The sequence below is a fragment of the Chaetodon auriga genome, chromosome 7, assembly GCF_051107435.1.
Source record: "Chaetodon auriga isolate fChaAug3 chromosome 7, fChaAug3.hap1, whole genome shotgun sequence".
Classification (NCBI taxonomy): Eukaryota; Metazoa; Chordata; class Actinopteri; order Chaetodontiformes; family Chaetodontidae; genus Chaetodon; species Chaetodon auriga.
In genome coordinates this window covers 9485539-9503212 of record NC_135080.1, presented here as the reverse complement: position 1 = coordinate 9503212, position 17674 = coordinate 9485539, and the positions used below count along the sequence as shown (strand labels likewise).

Sequence of the window (17674 nt, the reverse complement as noted above, 5' to 3'; positions counted from 1 at the left end):
GCACAAATTATATAAAGACAAGAAAAGCAGCACATTGTCATATTTAAGAAGCTGCAGCCAGCAAGTGTTTGACATGTTTGCTTGATAGATGACAGTCAATTGATTTTCAGGTTTTTTGCTGAGTAATCAGCCAGCAGTCGACTAATCGTTCCCGTGGCTCTCGCTCTCTCCTCAGGTGAGTTGTTACAGCCGGCAGCTGAAGGAAGAGACTTGAGAATGACAGAGACCAACCCCCCGAAGTCGGCTAAGAAGCCCCGATGGACCTCCCTGGAGATCGGACTCATTACTATCGTCTCCTTGCTCTTCATCGTCATCGTTGCCCTCATCATCCTCTTTGCCACACAGAAGACTGGTGAGTGCTGAGGAAAGGACAGAGGACTCACACTGATAAGAAAAAGTGACAACTATCTGAAAACCTGAGCGGCTCCTAGATAAACATCTGTTTTAGATCTTTGTCAGACTCTGACAATCACCAGAGTGATCAAAAAAAGTCTGTCATGTAATTAAAAACTTTTTTGGGAGCCACTCAGCATAGAGGACTGTCTTTAGTTTTTCTTATCACGGCAATAATTGAACCCTTCACAACTTTTGAAGCTTGCCTCGTTTAAAGTGGGCACATGCGCTGACCATCACTTCCAGCTGAGTTCATGGGTAATGATAAGCATGAAAGGAGCTTGCTGAGGAAGAGCATTTTGTTCAGGTGAACTGAAGACACTCGAGCTGCCGGCTTTAAAGAGTGCAAAAGTACAGCCGCTGAGGCAGAAAGAAGAATGCAGTGTGCAAAGGTCCTTTTCAGGGCTTCCTTTGTGTTCTCCGGCATTTTTATACAACACTGTGTGCATCTCAAACATTGTGCTATTTCAGACTTTCGTGTAATTTATGAAGCATTGTGTAACTTATACCTCGCTGTAAATGTCATCAATTCACATTTTGAGAAATGGATCATTTAAAGTGGAGGCAGTGAAATCGAACAGACACCTCCATCCCTCTTTCTTCGCCATGGGAAGCCCACCAAACCTGCTTCAGATCAATGTCACAATATGGGTATCATATGGGTTCTCTAATTAATGATATCAGGACTACTGCTTTGCTTGGATAACTTGCACATGGAGTTGACAGAAAGCACAGTTGTTAATCACTCGTCAGTCCAAGGACAACAGATCACTGCTATGTGGTACCACAAATGCTATCTACCAGTATGACATTAACGTGGGTAATGAACTGCTTATTTATAGACTTAAGCATAAATTATTGCTGACAGAACAACTGTGAAGTTCAGCAGGTCAAGAATAGAAGCACCTGACAAAAAAGCCAATCTGCAAATGCTTGGGTTGGCATATGAGTGTGTGTTGAGCTATTATTATCTGGTGCAGTCCTGTGATTGATAAATATGTAAACTGCAGTGTCAGGAAAACGAGGTTTAATGACTGCGTCTATCTTTGTACCTGCGTGTGCACTCACCTGTCTGCACATCACGTGCATTCACACGTAACGCATGAAGCAATGTGTTTAAGGCCATGTGACAGTTCGCTGGTGGGTGTGTGTGTGCGCCTGTGTCAGTATATGTCTATGTCACAGTTCGCACCTAAATCATGCCTGACGAAGTGAAAGCAACACTTCTCAGCAGTTTAAGGTTGTACGTGTGTGAAGGATGCGATAGTGATGAAAAGAAATGAAAGAAAAGGGAAAGAGGAAGGAGAGAATGAACATTTGACATAATGAGTGATGACTGCAAAAATCCCTGTGAGTGATGGTTTGTTTTGCATTTTCCTGTAGATGAAATCTGCACCACAGCTGACTGCACGCAGTCAGGTAAGCACTGTGTGTTTGTTTGTGCATGCTCTTTATTGTCTCATTCTAAAGGCTTTGATTTTTCACAGAGGCGGGCAGGATGGGAAAATTGAGACTGCTGCAGAAGCCAGGGGATTTCAGACATAGTTAGAGAAAATGGCCCCTTCAACTGTGATTATATTGCCTCTAAGTCAAAACAGTGATCAAACAAACAGAAACAGCTCTGATCAGCAGAAACATGTTGCACAGGGTTATTGTTCTCGGATCACATCTGAGCAACTGTAAAAGAGAAGCTGAGAAACTAGCGATGGGTATGAGCAAGTATCTACAGCTTAAGTAAATCCATTGGGATTTATGTGTGCAACATGTGTCCAAAGCTAAACTGTTTCAACATATCGAGTTTTGTTATGGAGCTTTTATAATTTAACTCTAAGTGCTCCATGATCACATGACTGCAGTAACGAACTGAGACTTTATTGTATCGCACACCTTTTCTGATAACGTCAAAGTCTCTTGCCTTAATTGCAGGATTCCTGCCAAATGGGCATGTAACCGATATTGACCAGTGTCCTAACCTTTCTTTTGGTTGTGCAGTGCCCATTTGAAATGTATCCGTCAGGAACAGGCCAATCGCTTGGCCTGCGGTGTTGCTGGTTGCAGCTTTCTCAAGAGTCGCTCATTCAAACAACTGACACCGTGCTTCCTTGTGTCCTGAGAGCAACCTGTCTGAAGAAAGTTGCATCCAAGCAATGCTAGAGCATATGTGTCATTTTGGTGCAAAAGCTCACACAAACATTTTATGGCTTCAGTGAAGTCAAAGCCCCATTCAATGTCTATGGATAAACCCCAGATCTTACACAGGCCCTGCCACAGTGTGTGACCTGCGCTGATGTTCCTCAGAGCAAACAGGCACACTGTATTCAGAGTACATGTATGACAGGATGCAATATCTATTTGGGACCAGGCTATTTTAAATTATTAATTACCATATGTAAAATGACAGCTGTGTGCTGCAGTGTAACATCTAATGTTTCTCTTTCTTCATCTTTTCTTGGATTTAGAAATCTTTAAGTCTAGTTTCCAGCAACAGATGCCAATTCATTTCCAATGCGTTTTAGTGGAACCAATGTCCCAATTCAGTCAGATTTGACCGACAGCCTTGTCACAGGGGATCTCTCAGCTGCCTCATGTAATTTAATTGCAGCTCAAAAAAGTTAACACATTTCCAGCTCTGGTGCAGAACTGAACCCAATTACTGCCATTATACTTTTATGCTTTTTTACCACAGGTTTTTGTTTGATATTTCAATGAAGAGTTAATGACATTTCTTAAATGTGTTTTGGAGGGTACAGTGTGTTATTACACTCTACAAGAAGAGTGTGAAACATTCTGCAAGCATCGAAATCTTAAGGTGGTCCATAATCTCAGCTGTGCTTGCTATTAGTTCGATAAAAGATCAATTCAACTCTCATATCTGTCCATTCAGTTATATTTATAAGAAGGGACTTTAAAGCAAGTCACACTAATGAGTTTTCTCCATTCATACCTCACAAATTTGAAATGAAGAATTACGACATCCCTAGAGTTCTGTACTGTAAATGAGGTGGTCCAAACGTGTAAAACACACTCAACACATTACAGCATGCATTACAGGTAGACATTAGTATTATTAGCTTGTTAAAAATGACCTTTGCAAATGTTTTAAGATAAGTAATACAAAAACACAAAACCTTCTGAAAACATGTGAATAACTGAAAAAAGTAGCCACAAAAAAAAAAAAAAAAAAAAGGCTACCAGCAGGGAACCTCAGGGCAACATTGTCCAAATTACCCCTAAAAAAACATTACTTCATATCGTTAATGGAATATGTTATAAATGTTACATTGAATTACAATTTTATCCAGTGACATATATATGAATTCACACACCGATGGCACAGCATAGTTTTGGGGTTCAGCACCTTGCCCAAGGATACTTCGTCATGTGGACTGCTGAGGCCAGGAATTGAACCACCAACCTCCTGATTGGCAGACAACCACTATAAGGAAATTTTTGGGAATGTTATTGGAAATGTATGTGTTAGCTGGTCTGTTCGCTCTTTCCAGTGTTTATGCTAACCCAAGCTAACTGGCTGCTGTCTTATACTAAACTCACACATATACAAAGGGTCATTAGTGTTAGCTGATTTCACATCGATCTCCTACATCCTGCCTGGTGTTATGGTTTCTTAAGCATTTCCTCCAGTTCTCAGAGCTTTGGTTACATCTCCGTCCGTGCAGCGTCTCGTCTCCTTGAGAACATGGATGCTGGCGTGGACCCTTGTGACAACTTCTACCAGTACGCCTGTGGAGGCTGGCTGAAAAAGAACATCATCCCCGAGACCAGCTCCAGATACAGCACCTTCGACATCTTACGAGACGAGCTGGAGGTCATTCTCAAAGGTCAGGCACCTACACACACTCATCCACCCACACACACAGGCAAACAAAGATCAACATACAGCGAGACCCCAACACACACAGGCCCCTCATTTGTGAGGGATGTGGAGACCTGTGGTGCCTGTTTTCATTAGAGTCATAACATTGTATTTAGTTCGTGATTAAGAGCTGTTAAGCAACCTAGAACAGTAAGTCTTTTTCAGTCCACTTGCTCTGCAAGAGGACTGAGAACAGCTTGATTCAGTTGCTTGAGAATATGAGCTAAAGAGGACTGTACTTCAGGGACTGCAGCTCTATAGATATCACAGATGCCATGGGAGTTTGGCTCCAGTACTACCATGTGAGCTGAGAGTTTGTCAACAGAGCTGGCGTTATCTCTCTGTGTGTGTGTGTGTGTGTGTGTGTGTGTGTGTGCGTGCATGTGTGTGTGTGTGTGGACATCGCTTTCAGGCTGTTTTCTAAAGACACCAACACACACCTGTGAGAAAACTGGTAATAGCAGCTTTGAATGTGTGTGTATCTCAAGTGTTTTGCCAGCTTTTAGTGTCTTGTTACTGTCCTTGTGGTATGGCTGCTACGGAAAGGGTCAACTTACACTGCGTATGTGTGAGCGGTCGTGTGTGTGTGTATGTGTGTGTGTGAGGGTCCATACTTCACCTCAAGTTGTCGGTGAGAAGGCCAGTGGTGCTCTGGGTGCTAAATCTTCAAGGAGCGCAAACTTTCCATGGACAAACGAAACTCTTCATCTGCCATAAATTTACAATTTATATGCCAGTCCCTTCCACTATAATGAAGACAGTGCAGATTGGCTGCAGGAGAAAGAGAGTGATTCAGAGGGTTGAGAAAGATTGATCCTTCGTGGGAAACGAAAACCAGGGTTTAAAGTGCAGCCTGTCTCGTGGACTCAAGTAATTTGCACCAGCCTCGAGCACTTTATCTGTCCAATCTCGATGGAAAAACACGCGGTCTCGTGTCTTGGAGACCTGGTGTTTTTTCTTTTTTTTTTCCCCTTTTGCTGTCTGTCCTTGTGCTGCCGTTGATGACATGCAGATTATTTGTCATAAAGATGGCTAATGTGGGTGGCAATGGATAGATATCTTTATTTAAGATTATTGCGTCTTATTGTTTAAAAGGATAGGGAACCAGTCATGAGTCTTTAGCCAGCAAAAAGATTTTTCCCCTACAGTTTAGACCTTTTTCTTTTTGTGTCCTGGAAAAAAAAATGTCTTTAAACTTGTTCTTCATGCACCGACAGCTCTCACTGTCTCTCACTTTCCTTTTGCTGCTTGATAAACACCTTTTTGCAGATCAATACCACATTCATTAGGATTTAGAGATTGCTTGTAATGTAGTCAGCATTCATTTCTATACCTTGTCGTTCGAGGGTGCTTGTAGTGGTAAAAGTGCATTTTCAGTCGCTCTGTTGTGGCCTAATTACAAACTTGTGTTCTTGAAATTCTGGCTCATATTCCTTCACAATGATTTGTTCTGTATGATTCTGTATGATTCAGAAGCATTGTAATTCGATTTCTAACAAACAAGATATGTTGGAGTAGAAAAATGTCAGAAAAATTATGCATATTTGCACTTTTTGTTGCATTGTACATTGCTTTATAGCAACTAAAAGGCCATCTGTTCTGGTCTCTACTGCTCTCTTCTCCTCTCTTCTCCATGGCAGCCTTAACACCCATAAAAATCACACACAGGGGGGAAAAAGGAGAATAAACATTGCTCAACAAGGGCTCGTTTTAGGCATTTTGTTACTGTATGTGCATTTACGTACATAGCATGTCTCTGTGTGAGCGCATGGCGTCATTTCACACTTTGTTGTATTTTTACTGCGATTGAGCAGATTTATCAGTGGTCTTGCTGTGATATTTGCTGCCTGTCTGAAAACACAGAGAGAGAGAGAGAGGAAAAAAGAGGAAAAAAAAACACGTCTGCATCTGATGATGAAATGCTGGGCAAAGTGTAAAAGTTGATGTTTTAGAATCACTGACTTATCTAAACGCTGCATTTACCGCAGAAAGGGATCGTGCGGCCAAAGAACTGGTCCTAGTCATTCAACAGCTGAAATCCCCACCAACCGTCAGCGTTGTGTTCATTCCTTCAGGCCGTCTGGCTTACCAGGCACAGTTGGAATGCGTCCGACTGTACTGTATTCACACATGTTCAGGTTTGCTTTGTGTGAAGGTCTGTGTGTGTTTTAGGGAGAAATAAAATGTGAACGCTGTGTATTTAAGATTGTACTTGGTATACCAAACCGAGGCATGTGTGCAAGCTGCTTTTCTTGAACATTTATATTAGCGACTCAGACCTTCTGGCTTCCTGAGTGTCATTTTTTCTGAACGACTCATGCATGTCGAGATGTAGGTCCTGGCAGTGTGAGGCCTCTGCAGAGTTGTGACCTCTGCTCTGGAGGTGACATCAAACATGCAACCTCTGATCTCGGGGCTGGCGGCTGTCGCCTGCTTGAATACCACCGCCCGCTGATGGACAGATCCTTTTCCTGTCAACAGCTTTAGGGGCCTGGAAACACCTGGACACTGCAGCGCTCTAGGCCGCATGGCAGCAATAAAAAAAGCCTGCGTGCATGTATACGTGCGCGAATAGCTGTGTAGATTTGTGGTTGCTTGTAAATGCCTAGGATTGTTCTCTGCTGCTGTAAAAGGCTATAAATGATTCATAATGAGGATCTGCACTCTGATTGTAACCACAGCTTTGTGTGTATGTGTGTGCACACGATTGTGTGAATGTTTTTTCCACCTCCCCCTACTCAGGTGTGGCATACTGTGCAATAATTTGCCCAATTGACCGTGAGCGTTTTAATTACTAACTAGTTTGTGTCAGGAAGAGGAAGGGGAGAAGAACATCAGGCGAAGGAGGATGAAAGAAATGAAACAAAAGAAAAAAAAAAAACGATAAGCACTGATGTGAAATGAGAGACAAAAGGAGAGTAATGTAGAAGAAACGATAGGTGAGATACATACAAACCGGGGAGGGGGATTTGAGGTGAAGTGAGGGAGAGCTTTGAGGCTAGGTCAGGAAATGTGAAGCAGCATGTGGTAGTCATCTCCAAGCTGAGCCCCGTGTGCGTACGTCCATCTGTGCATGTGTACGTGCATGTGACTTTTATGAGCGTGAGCAAACGGCTGCTCTTCTGCATGGCACGAGGTGCTTCTCGCATCATTCCAGGTCTAAATCTCATTGCACAGGCATAATTCTAGCCGAAGGCATGCAACACACGAACCAGCTTATGTTTCTTGAAGAATTTGTCATCACCTGGAGAGTCGACGAAAATCTGTGACGTGTTCACGGCATTCAGATACGAGATGTTTGTCAGGCATGCTGTGTGCAGCACCACATACTAAAAGACTGAACGTCTGTGTTTTTCCTGCGATAACAATAATTGAAAGTGAGCTTTTGTGAAACAAACTGACTACAATGAGGCTTTTGAGATAAATGTTTTGTTCACATGACCTCCCTGATATCAAAATTCCAGTCAGAATCATTGCACAACACAATAAATACTATATTTCTCATAAACATATCAAATAAAGATAGCAGACCAGAGGCTTGTGGCCAAGGGAAATAATGTGAATATTAATGCAGTAATTCTTGGCCAACAAAAATATATTTAACGAAAACCCCGAATTGAATATGTGTTTCCCAGCGAGGATGCTTATGAATAACAGGAAAGAGTTTAGACCTCCACCAAGGTAATAATCCCCCCTGTTAGCTGTCTCACAGCCAACACTGTGCTGAGTACATGACAGACTGTTTATGTACAGTGAGATTTGCCAAGGGGTGTTACTTTGACTGACAACATGGCACTGAGTAAATGACAGAATATGGCCAAAGTTTGGCTTGATGGCAGGGCGAGTGGAAAAGTGAGCTCACCACAATCAATGGATTTATTCTTAAATACATGCTAACTGTACATTTAAGGGCGCTGATGAGCAGGATAAGTGTTTTCAGCAAACACAGTAATGATTTTAGTTCAAAACGTAGTTGCAAAGAGGGATAAGCGCCTGGGTTCAGAGGTATTGTTCCCCACTGTAAATTTTCCTTTAAATATTATCCCCAAGTTCCCCCAACAGAGGAACACAGGAGCCTCATAGATCATTTAATGATATTTTAAGTTTATGTTATGATGATGTTATGGAAATCTGAGAAATTATGCTTTTTTTCTGGCTGTCTGGTATTTCAGACAACTCCATGATACCCATGGGGTTTAGCCACCATTGCTTTGGAGAAGAAAGCAGTCAGATGAGATGAGAGTTTTGTCACTGCCACTGAGGAACAAAACTCCACGCCATTGTTGCCACATTCATCACAAAATTGACCCAGAATCTTTGCGTGAGCTCATTTATACTGCAAAATGAAGCACTGTGTTTCTGCAAAAAGTAAACTGTAGCTTCTGGTCCCCTTAAGCAGCACCAGCAGTGGAATCTTAAACGCAATGACTGGATGTTTGGTATCTAAATTAACCTTGGAAGTTGTAGTTGACTTCCGTCCTTTCATTTTTATGCAGACAGACATTTCGCTTTTTATCAAAGAACTGGATTTTCCTACAACGCTTGCTCTTCTTTTGAACTAATGATTCAACCAGGTGAGCATCATGCACATGCAAGCTTTGAAACTGCTCCAGCTGTCAGTCACCTAACACTGTTTATGCAGAAAATAAACAGGACCTTTTCTTCCGGAGGATGCTCCAAATAGTTCCTCTCATTTTGCAACTCCAGAATATGCAACTCTATCTCCAATACAACACCAACACACACACAATGACCTCAAAATCAAATAAAGATAAATCAACACTGTATCGCAAACAGAAGTCTGACAAAGCTCAAAAACAACTACAAAATATTGCAAACCTTAAGTACCTCAATGAAGCTATTTGCTGCATCATTAAGGCAGTTGATGGAGTTTTTAACTGGCTGTTGTACTGTTTGCATGAAATTTTAAAGGTGTTTTTTGCCAAATTTCTTGCAGTGGGTTTATTACCGCTGTAAAAATGTAAAGCAATGACTGTAGAAAAATAAGTCTTTTATGTTTTTATTACAACAATAAACAATTCATTTGTTACTGATTGAGACTCATCACTCTCATAACGTGTCAGCTCATTTCAGTTTCTACGTAATTTACAGCTTCTGTGCGCAACATACAGTACCATAAAGAAATGCTTCATAATGATAAATGGGAAGCAAAGCTCTTACTGGAAACACTGCGAGTGAAATGCCTAGTGGAACGAGAGGCAGTCAAGGATAAAATGGCAACGCAGAGGGGAGAAACTCAAAATTCAGATTCTGCATCATGCTGAGTGCTTTGGTTCAAATTGCCGTGATGTCTCAAACAAACATCAGGCGGCACAAAATCCATTCGCAAATAAATCCAAACACGCACACACACGGGGCAAGAGACAGAATTTGTGTGTGAGAGTGAGAGGGCAAGCCTTTGCTGTGGTTAAACATTAACACCAGGCAGTCAGTAATCCAATCACACACACATGATCTGTGCCCTTTTGCAGGAAGCGCCCTGTGAAGGGTCCCTATCTCAGGACTTCATTAAGATTAAATGAGCACATAAATACTGCACACATGGTAATGAGAAAATGGGAGGATTAGAAAAATGAAAGGGTAGAAAGAGGCTGAAGTGAAATGCAGTCATGCAAGGAGAGAAACAGAAAAAAGGGAAAGTGACAACTCAAAACAAATCAAAATAATATTCAATTAAATTTTGGATATTTTGATTGCACTGAAAAGTGTTTTTAAGACACGGTGATCTGATGTGACATTAAATTAATTTAGAGATTACAGAGGGGGATCAACCTTGTCTTATGTTAACAGCTTTATCTAACTTTTTAGAGATTGGTCTGTCAGTAAACTTTCATTTTCTTCATTTTTATCTTTTGATCCGAACTCATGGTGACATGAGTGATGTCTTGTTGGGCTCAGGGGAGAGTTCCCTGTCAGTTTGCTGGGTAATTCAAGATCCATCCATCCTGTATTGATCCTGGAGCTGCATTGAGATGTGCAGGAAGATGGTGTATCTGTGGATCCGATGGAACATAAGAGATAACTCTATATGTGACAGACAATACTGAAATCAGGTTTCAAAAATGTTCTCTCTCGCCAAGAGTTACTGGATGAAAAGACGGATGCTGCAAAAAAAAAATCTACCTAGAAGCACCTCTAGAGCTCTCCAAGGAACCCATTTTATGTTTTTTGTGTTCAAAAAAGTGTCAAAATATCAATTGGCCACTTATTTCTTGGCTGGAACCAGTAACTTCCTGGTGTCTCCACTGGTTGCCTGAAAGAAATAGTCCCACAAATGAGATACAATACGTTGACAAGTGAGCTTTAGAGGTTCTGGTAGGCAGATTTTGTGATCTTTCGACAGGACCAGGCTACTTCCAGACTTTATGCTATGCTAAACTAACCGTCTGCTGGATTGAGATGACACATACGAGAGTGGTATTGATCTGCTCATTTAACGCTTGGCAAGAAAGCCAATAATTGTATTTCCTAAAATGTTGAACTAAGCCTAATTCTCATTCTTCGTTGGGTTACTTTAATTTAGAACTTTTCAATGTTTCAATGACATGAACTTCTTCTCACATCAGGATAAAAATCTCTTGAGTTTTACAGAGCTTTTTTTTTTTTTTTCCTGTTTTTTTTAAGTGGCACAATTTATTTTAGCACTTTGTATTTCTGAAGAGGCAGGATTAGTTTCAGACAGATCGGGCTACACATGCTTGTGTTTGTCTCAGGATTTGTCTGGCAAGGTAAAGGCCATATGCAAACTTACCTTAATCCAAGTTTTTGTATTCTTTCAAGAACAAGGGAGGGATACAGTCATCATGAATGATACATGCATTGCACTGAAGACAGTGTTTGCACAGCTGGACTTGGCGAGCTAACGTGGTGGATGTGGCAGCTTTGTGAATGCACGGCAGAGACACATTCTGAAATGCTGAGCTAGCTGGTACTATCAATTGATGGCTTTTTCAAACTGAAAAACCCAAAGAATACAGTAGATAGAAATACTCCTACAGACTTCAGATGAGCAGACATGTGAGAGGTCTCAATTCATTTCCCTCCTTCATGAACTTCATGAGCATTTTGTGCAGCGTGGGCACATCCGTGTCATGTAAGTACATTAACAATCCAAATGAATGACTCTGAAATAGTCGAAGTAAACATATAATAAATTCACGACACATCTTGTTCATACATACAAATGCAATAATGTGTGATTTAAATGTAAATGTAAATTTATACTTGTGAAATTTAGGCTGTTCAGGCTTCTGACTGCTTTCATAAAACTTCAACAGCCTGTTTATGCCTTTCTTCTAAATTACCATAAACAATAGCAAAGGCAATCACATGGTCAACCATTTACACCATTCTGCATGGACAGGAAGTTTATCACATCCGCTTAGACTTTAAAGAGATTTACATCATCCATTATTCATGATGCAGTCTTTATAAAATAAATGGAAGCATCATGAATCCTTCACATTCTCCACAGCAACCCACAGGCTTTTGGAAATGAACTGTCACATATATTTTTAGATGGGAAAAATGTTGAACTCAAAACCTCTAATTTTCCAGGACCAAAAACGAACCGTGTGCCCCAAAGAAAAAAAGAAGTCTTACGTAAAAATATCTGATTATGCTCTATTGTTACACATAATGGTTTGTTTTTCAGTTTAGTTCAACCACGCAGTGCTGCGCCACTGAACCGTGACCAGGTGGATTTCAAGGGATCAGATCAAAACCCTCCAAAATCTCTCTAGGCTTAAACAACCTTGTGCTGTAAATCATGATAGCCGGAGCTAACTTGCTGAAGTGACTCAGTCAGGATTTGAGCTTCCAGCCTCTGACAGGACAGGTCCTTCTAAAACGATCTTTGGAAAGAGCCCTGGGAGTCTCAACATATAGTAAACTTTGTGATGTGAGAGTCAGGCTCATGGTGTTGTAGTGCGGGCACAGTTCAGGTTTTTTATGTTTGGTACTCAATGACAAATCATCAGGTAATTCAAGCTGAGGTTGAGTTGAAGATGCCTGTTGAGTAGGTGTGAGGTTTTCTTGTTTCGAAGGACAGAGGATTTCTATCAATATCACACAGTCAATCACCATGGTGGTTTTCAGAGAAACACCCAAATTATCAAGTGGATGACAGACTGAAACTTCGATGATCTGAACATTTAACTAAGCTCATTCTCGTGTGGCATGCTGCCAAAAAGCGACGGCGGATCCTGAGGGAATGGTTGCACTTTAAAGCTACAATATGCAACTCGGTGCCTTGAGGCAACACAAGAAACGTGTACTGCTGGTCCCATTCTCCTCCCCCTCAGTTGAACAAGTTTACACCCCAACACTTATCACTCATTTTGATTAGCTGTCTACCTAGAAACCCTATCCAGCCTGAGGCTGAGCTAACTGGCGTCCATATGCCCACAACAGGTGTTGAAGAGGCAATGAACGCAGGCAATAAAACAAGCAATGGTGTTCACTCCTGTTTTCAAATGGCCCTTTACTGCCACACCTTCAGCTTTACTGCTCCTTGATTTCTTTCCATCTTTTTTTGGTGTGACTTCCCTGCTCTGAGGTCACTCGCATCCCCATGATTACCGCTGCCATGCTGAGAGTCCAATTTATAGCGACCACAGACTAAAATATGCACGACATAGTGCCACTATAATTTGTGGTTTATATGACTGCGTTGACCTCTACAACAAATGACCCAAATAATCTTAATCACACAAATGAAATGATTAATTGCACTGCAACTAATAAATAGTTCGTGTTTAATCACTTATTCAATCATTCAAAGCAAAGATTGGCCATGCACAGCACAAAGGAACATTTTGCGATCGTGTGTTGGTGTATCGCTATTGTTCTGCCTTTGATGCGTTTGATGATATAATGTTTGATCTCTTCAAAGTTGGCAAGTGGACTTTATATGATATTGAAGAAATGCCAAAATAGTGAAAACTGACTAAAGTCAGTTCAGTAAGGGAAAGTCCGCATTAAAGCTTTATTTGTTCTCTGAACTGAATATTCCCTTCAAATATTGCCCAGTCATGTCATCATATACAAACTACGGAACATCTGCCATCTGACAAGGTTACAATTGTCCATTAGTTCTTCATGTACTGTGCATACTATTGAACAATAGAATTAAATTGACATCTGTTTTTCGTCGGTTTAGCATTTATATATGCATGACAGAGTTTTTCCCCCTTAAAATGCATCCATGACTTTTTTCTTTTTTTTCCCCTTTGAATAATGTCATATTGCCTGCATAGTCACTTGTTGCTCTGTTCTGCGGTGGATTGAAGTCATAACTTTATTTTTGTTGGCGTTTTATGACACAGGGGCAAACAACATGCCTTAATCAAAGTGATTAAATGCATCTGGACGACAGCTGGATTCTCTTTTGAATCCAAAAAGACGAAAAAACAGTGTACCTGAAGTTACTTAACCCGTCTCTTTCCCCGTCCCTCTGTCCCTCTGTCCACATGTACTCTCAGTCCTTTAGCTTCTTTATTTTTCTGTCTGTGTTTCTTCCATTCATGCTTGCTCTTTTTCTCTGCTCTATTTGTAGGTGTCCTTGAAAAAACAGTGGAGGGGGAGGCTGCTGCTCTCACCAAGGCTAAGACCCTTTACAAGTCCTGCACCAATGAGAGTGCGTCCACAAGAATCATATGTCAACACATACTATTCCCTTTTATATCCTCTATTGTCCTAAAGTGAAAGATTTTTTTTTTTTTTTTGCTGTCATCAGAGGTTTTGTGCATTGCCAGACTATAATTAAAAAACTTTAATAACAATTGTTAGTTTTAAAAGCAAGGATTACTGTTTTTATGCTTTACAGCATAATTAAATGCAAATAAATGCTTTCTTCAAAAGCATTTTGGCTTAAAAGTCACAACAATAAACTCATCAAATGTACCCAAATTTGATGGGATTAATTATGTTTGATAAGAAGTACAATGGATGAACAATAACTTTGTGTTTTACAGTTTTGATGTGGAATAATGTATCCACTATTAACAGATTTTTGCTTGTTCCTACTCTCCATTTAAGGTTTAATTGAGCAAAGAGGAGGGGATCCTTTGCTCAACATGCTGCCTGATGTGTTTGAGTGGCCCATAGCTGTGGACAACTGGGAGGCCAATTATGGTAAAGTATTCTTTTCCACTGTCGCGCACAGCGGATGTCGTGTACAGGCGGTTCTTTCCTCCTCACTCTCCCTGCTGTCTCTCTTCTTCAGGCAAAAACTGGATGTTGGAGGACGTCATCGCCAAGCTGAATGAGAAATATGGAACTCAGCTCTTGGTTAACTTTTTTGTTGGCACTGACGACAGGGACTCCAATTCACACATCATTCATGTAGGTGTGCAACTGTAGCTAGAAAGCCCTTCCACATCATAACCATCCAGCCTGAAAATGAACATTCACCAATTTCTTCAAATCTGTCTTTGGACAGATAAATAAATTCTTGTCTTCCTCTTTCGCAGTTTGACCAGCAGACAAGCCTTGGCCTCTTGTCAAGAGATTACTACACTTGCACCGGACCCTACACAGAGGTGGGATTTTGGTTCATACAGATGCACGCACACTTGGTAATATAATTAAGGCTTTCAACTGATGCACGAGGAAAACAGCTCCATGTGTTCATTTGGGCCTGTGCCACTGAGTCTGGGTTCCATGTCCCCAGGAGTTTGTTCCAGGAAACAAGATGCCAGACAAATGATTAGGGCATCGGTTCAAACATCAGTACTTTAATCAACTTTGTGTTTGTTTGTACGCTTACATGCATTTACAAGCATGTGTGTACCAGGGGTGGGAAACCTTTGTCCTATAAAGGGCCATTTCAATCTTTATAAGATCCTTCGAGGGCCATACTGAATTATTGAACACATACATCACACCACCCTCTAATGTAATGGCTGGAACTGCTTCTCTTTGGTGAGGCGTCTGATGTCAGATGCTAGTGACGATGAGGATGATGATACTCACAGCTGGTTTTCCAGGTTGGGGTCAGTCAGTCTTTAGTGGAGCCAAGTCTTTCCAACAGTCAGATCTGAAACGAGCTGCTCACAGTAGTGGGTTGTCCCAAATAGAGAAGTAAACTTCAGTCTCCCCAGAATCAGAAGGGAAGATCCTCAAGGCGTACATGCAGTTTAGACAAGTCGAGCAGAAGGAGGCTATTGTCGCTTTGAGCTCTTTGTTGTGTCGCAGCTCAGTGATTTGGTATTGTAGGTTGTCAGCATCGCAAAAATGTTCAGTTCCTTTTGTTTAGTTTTCAAGTTTTGAAACCTCTTGCCTCTAATGTCTGAAAGAGTTTACACACTCAGCGGCATGTTCAGATGTCATAGCAGGCTTTTGTTTGAGCAGAGTAGAAACATGCACAGTGTTACCTCCTTCCAGTTGGACTTGACACAACTTTAATTTCACTTCAAATGATTTCACATTTGAAAGCAGAGAGCTGAGAAGCTGGCTGGAGCTTGAGTTTCAGGTCTGGAAGGTTCTTAGTAATGTTCACCATGAAGGCCAAATCACAGAGACACTTGCTATCACTGAGTTTCCACGACAGGTTTTCTATGAATTATTCCAAACAAGCTCACACTTTGGAACTGTTTTACTTTATCCGATGCTAGCACTTCTGCAGCAGCAACAAGGCTTACCTTCACAAATCTTCCTTCTGAGTTTTCAGCTTCTTAGCTATTAGCTCACTCACCACAAGACCTGCGTGCATAACACTCTCTCCATCAGAATGAGGTCTTGTGAAAGCTGCTTGTTGGGCACACAAACCCTTTAAATAGTATAAACTTTATTGTGCAATGATGGACTGACGTGGTATCAACTGGCACAAGTGTGTTGCATTCAGGACCACAAGAACATACAGTTCACTATTTTATGTTATTTTCTTTATCGCTGCAGAAGTAATAGCATTTTTGCCTTTATGAATTGTGGGCTGGATCAAACAGTCCTGCAGGCTGTGTATGGTCTGTAGGCCAGAGGTTCCCCAAACCTGACATAACTGCTACATGCCTGATGCATTCAGGGGCCACCTGGAAGGATATGTTAGTGTACTATTTTATGTTATTTTCTTTTATTGCAGAAAACAAGTCATTTTTGTCTTGGGAGTTTTTTGTATCTCTGAGTTGCTTTTGGGTATTTATGAATTGGCTCCTGGGCCGGATGAAATCGTCTCACGGGCCTGGAGGCCTGGAGGCCACACGTTCCCCACCCTTGGTCTACATGATAAATAAAAATGCACTCTGAGGCAGAACAGATTTGGTCGTGCCTCAATCCAGACCAGATGTTTGTGATTTGAGCAGATATCGCCTGCTGTCATTTTACTTTACAGTTTACCATAGAGCCTTGATTGATATGCAGAAAGCAGCACTCTACCGCACTTAACATGGGGTGGGCTGAGTGTGTGTTTGTGTGTATCTTCCAGTTTGTGTGCATAAGTGCATACTGTCACCTCCAGCTTTTGGTCATCGGTTAAATTCAAGCCAGCAACTTCCTTTCTTTCCTATTCAAGTAAAGCAGAGATGCAAATATCATGAATGAGTGTGTGTTTGACAGGCATGTCGGGCCTACAAGCAGTTCATGATTGACCTGGCTAAGCTGATCCGTACTGACCGGAAACTTGCCATCAACGAAACCAGCATCAAAGAGGAGGTGGCACGAGTTATGGACCTGGAGAGGGACATCGCCAACGTAAGTGTGCATTCACGCTCTGAGAATTTAGTGTCTAAAAGAGCACTCCGTTGTTGTTTTAGGCCATGTTTTCCAGCAACGCATACCTTATCTTCTATCTCAGCTTCACACAACAGGAGGATTTTTTTGAGCAAATGATTTCTGACAGAATGACCTTCCGCTCCTCCATTTGTAGCCCAAACCTCTCTTCTCACTCTGAGTTTGTGGCTCCAGTCGGGAGCAGCTGCCGTGTAAAACAAGCTGTTAACCAGTCTGATCCCTACGCCGCAACTTTTCTCAGACATCAACAGGTTTGCACAGTCCATGTTTGTCATTCTGTGCTGGTCTGCTCTGCTCACTGCCATGCTCCACTTCCCTTCCACTAGGCTGTTGGCTTTTACAAGGCCGTCACAGTTCGAGCTCTGACATTTACAGACCCAATGCCTCCTGGGACTTCAAATATGTTTGTTGCTGCTGGACCTGCACAGCAAATTGTATGCATGTGTCAGGAAACAGGAGGTTTATGTTGTGACAGCATTCTTAATTCTCAATGTATATTTCTTGCGCGCTTCAAGGCTACTGATACTCCAGAGGACCGTAACAACCCAGTGCTGCTTTACAACAAGATGGAACTGGGTGATCTGAACGCCAACTTCACCCTTGAGGTTGAATCGCAGGTAAAAATACACTCTCTATCTGTCAGAACGTGTCGTGTCTTTT

The 17674-nt window shown here is 41.5% G+C and overlaps 1 protein-coding gene across 2 annotated transcripts in view; it reads left to right on the top strand.

The window, feature by feature from the left end:
* The window catches only part of LOC143323871 (neprilysin-like), a 31280-nt gene that overhangs the window by 3186 nt on the left and 10420 nt on the right, over positions 1 to 17674 (top strand). For both annotated transcript variants that reach the window (XM_076736020.1, XM_076736021.1), the window contains exons 2-10: positions 176 to 352; positions 1777 to 1812; positions 4071 to 4232; positions 13845 to 13925; positions 14327 to 14422; positions 14514 to 14632; positions 14761 to 14829; positions 16841 to 16975; positions 17530 to 17631. In XM_076736020.1, the coding sequence (XP_076592135.1) occupies positions 176 to 352; positions 1777 to 1812; positions 4071 to 4232; positions 13845 to 13925; positions 14327 to 14422; positions 14514 to 14632; positions 14761 to 14829; positions 16841 to 16975; positions 17530 to 17631 (977 nt within the window). The remainder of the gene's footprint in view (positions 1 to 175; positions 353 to 1776; positions 1813 to 4070; positions 4233 to 13844; positions 13926 to 14326; positions 14423 to 14513; positions 14633 to 14760; positions 14830 to 16840; positions 16976 to 17529; positions 17632 to 17674) is intronic.